The sequence below is a fragment of the Sinocyclocheilus anshuiensis genome, unplaced genomic scaffold (assembly GCF_001515605.1).
Source record: "Sinocyclocheilus anshuiensis isolate Anshui unplaced genomic scaffold, SAMN03320099.WGS_v1.1 scaffold1838, whole genome shotgun sequence".
Classification (NCBI taxonomy): domain Eukaryota; kingdom Metazoa; phylum Chordata; class Actinopteri; order Cypriniformes; family Cyprinidae; genus Sinocyclocheilus; species Sinocyclocheilus anshuiensis.
Window position 1 is genome coordinate 202,407 of NW_015546122.1, and position 2,563 is coordinate 204,969.

A 2,563-nucleotide genomic window follows, 5' to 3' on the forward strand; every position below is an offset into this window, starting at 1 on the left:
GCATTGCTGTCTATGCCGGGGCAGAAAGCTCTCGGATTTCATCAAACGCATCTTAATTTGTGTTCTGAAGAGGAGCGAAGGTCTTACGGGTTTGGAACGACTTGAGGGTGAGTAATTAATGACAGAATTTCATTTTTGGGTTACCTTATCCTTCAAGTACTTAAGGGCAGTAACACAGTAACAAAATACTTACTGCGCAGCACTGTTTCAAACCCACCTTTCCAATGATGCTGCCCACTTCTTTGCCATGCATGAGCAGTCTGATGGTGAGCGTGACGTTGAGTCCTCCTTCAATCACACCTGAGTCCATGATGATCAATGAGTCGAGCTCTGAATCTTTGGTCACGGATGATCAACCTGTCAACACACACACACTCCTTTACTACGGCAGCACAACAGCACTATAGCAGTCAGCCTGCACTGCACATCACGGTGAAACACGGTACATGTAGGAGCTGAAGTAATCTGATGAAAAACACACGCAATGGCCGACGGAAGTGAAGCAGCGGAGCGTAAACACTACGTTCATTGGCGCTGTTTTGCACATCTTCAACAGCAGGTTATCCCGAAAAACACGAATCCGGGTTACTATAAATACTCACTTTCACCAACAGGCCATTCGTATAAATATGAAGCTAATTCCTGTTAGTCAAACGATTTTAGTATTAAATCGGCGGATTCTCTTTGTAAATACGCCATTTAAACACACACACACACACACACACGGTCACTGAACAACACAACAGCAGTCAACCTGCAGGAGATCCACGCTGTCCTGCAGAGAACGCCACGGGTTCAGTGAATCCGAATAAAAACTCACGCAATCGCTGAATGAGTGTAAACATGCCATTCATTGGCACTGTTTTGCAGGTCACATTTTCATCAGCAGTAATATTTACTATAAATATTCACTTTACCCAGCAGGCCACTCGTATAAATATGAAGCTAATTCCTGCAACTCAAATGAATATTGTTTTAAATCAGCGCATTATTTATGTAAATATGACCCATCGGCTCGTGAATCGCTGGTAAAGCTGCTTTAGCTCGTGTGTTTACTAGCTGCGTAACAGAGCGTCTTTGGGCTGTGTTCACGGCGTTCGGCGTTTGTTTTAAACGACGCACTGCCGTGCTTAACGCTGAAATATCCACTAATATCGCAGGAGAAGCGAGAAGCGCGATTAGCCCGAGCGCTAGCGCTAGCCCGCGGCCTGCAGGCCCCTCGCGCTCGTGAGCGCATGAGCCGCGGTATAGCCTCACCTGACGCGCGCTGCGGGAGGGGAGAGGGTCCGAGGGTCCGGAGGGGGAGAGGGGGAGGTCCGGGAGGTTCGGGAGGGAGTTTTGAGAGGATTCGGGGAAGAGGGAAGACACGGCTGCGTGATCGAGCTCCACTCTTACAAAGACAACAAGATGTGTCCCGATCACCTCTCACCCACGACCTTTCTGACGTCACCGCGCACTGGCCCCGCCCCGCGCCGCGCGCAGTACGACGAGCGAGCCACAAAACCGGGGACAATACATTTCTGTAAGTTATACGATTATTATATTTATTAATTATTATCTTATTTTTTTGTATTTTCTAACTGGTTTTAATACAATTCACCAAAAAAACACTCTATATGAAAAATAGTAAACAGTATCAAAACAGTGTTCTAACAAAATCATGACAAAAACACATTACACAACATATATATGATAAATTAAACTGTATTTAACAAGTATGTTTAACGTTTTCTAATTGAATTTAATATATTAATTTTCAAACTTGAAAGTCCTACTGTATACTATAATTACAGCGTTTTAATAGTTAATATGTGATTACCTTGCAACTGACAATGTTTGTTCTATTGATCATAGACTGAAAGAACTAGATTTGATCGAGTCCTCTACTAAAGGAAGTCTGTTCCAGTGGAATAACTATTGCACTTCAACAGCAACTAAACTATGGCAGAGGAGAGAGGTTTCCTATGTGCCTGTGGACTACTGCATCAGCAGCATGACTGTTGTTATGGATGAGTGTTTATCTGAGTTTGGACTAGACTGAAGATCTCAGAAAGCAGGTGGAGCGGCTGACACTGGGTTGTCTGTCCATCAGAGATTTAGTTTGGGATGATCTGCAGCATCTGACAATGATGTACAGTTTTACTGTAGGCAAGATCTAAAACCTGGGGCCGGATTCACGAAACATTCTTCAGAAAAATCAATCTTCTTAACTGCCATTTTCTTATTATTTTATTTGTATCCCCAAAATTTCCTCTTATCTTTTTTCTCAAGATTGTTCTTAAGACAAAACTTGAGAAGAGTTCAAATTCTTGAAAAGAATCTTCTTAAAAATCATCGTAAATAACTTCAAGTTAGGATAACCTCAGACTTGTCTTAAAGGGGTCATATGATGCTGCTAAAAAGAACATTATTTTGTGTATTTGGTGTAATGAAATGTGTTTATGCGGTTTAAGGTTAAAAAAACACATTATTTTCCTCATACTGTACATTATTGTTTCTCCTCTATGCCCTGCCTTTCTGAAACACGTTGATTTTTACAAAGCTCATCGTTCTGAAAAGCGAG

At 42.4% G+C, this 2,563-nt stretch overlaps 1 protein-coding gene and 1 long non-coding RNA gene across 2 annotated transcripts in view; one reads left to right on the top strand and one right to left on the bottom strand.

Annotated features, from left to right (window-relative positions):
• LOC107700969 (uncharacterized) overlaps positions 1 to 499 on the top strand; it is a 22,192-nt gene extending 21,693 nt beyond the window's left edge. The window contains exon 3 of the long non-coding RNA XR_001635592.1: positions 400 to 499. This is a non-coding gene — a long non-coding RNA (uncharacterized LOC107700969). The remainder of the gene's footprint in view (positions 1 to 399) is intronic.
• Positions 1 to 2,563, bottom strand: part of LOC107700968 (poly(rC)-binding protein 2) — a 20,948-nt gene that overhangs the window by 17,338 nt on the left and 1,047 nt on the right. The window contains exon 2 of the mRNA XM_016502849.1: positions 218 to 357. Coding sequence (XP_016358335.1) covers positions 218 to 310 — 93 coding nt within the window. The 5' untranslated portion in view covers positions 311 to 357. The remainder of the gene's footprint in view (positions 1 to 217; positions 358 to 2,563) is intronic.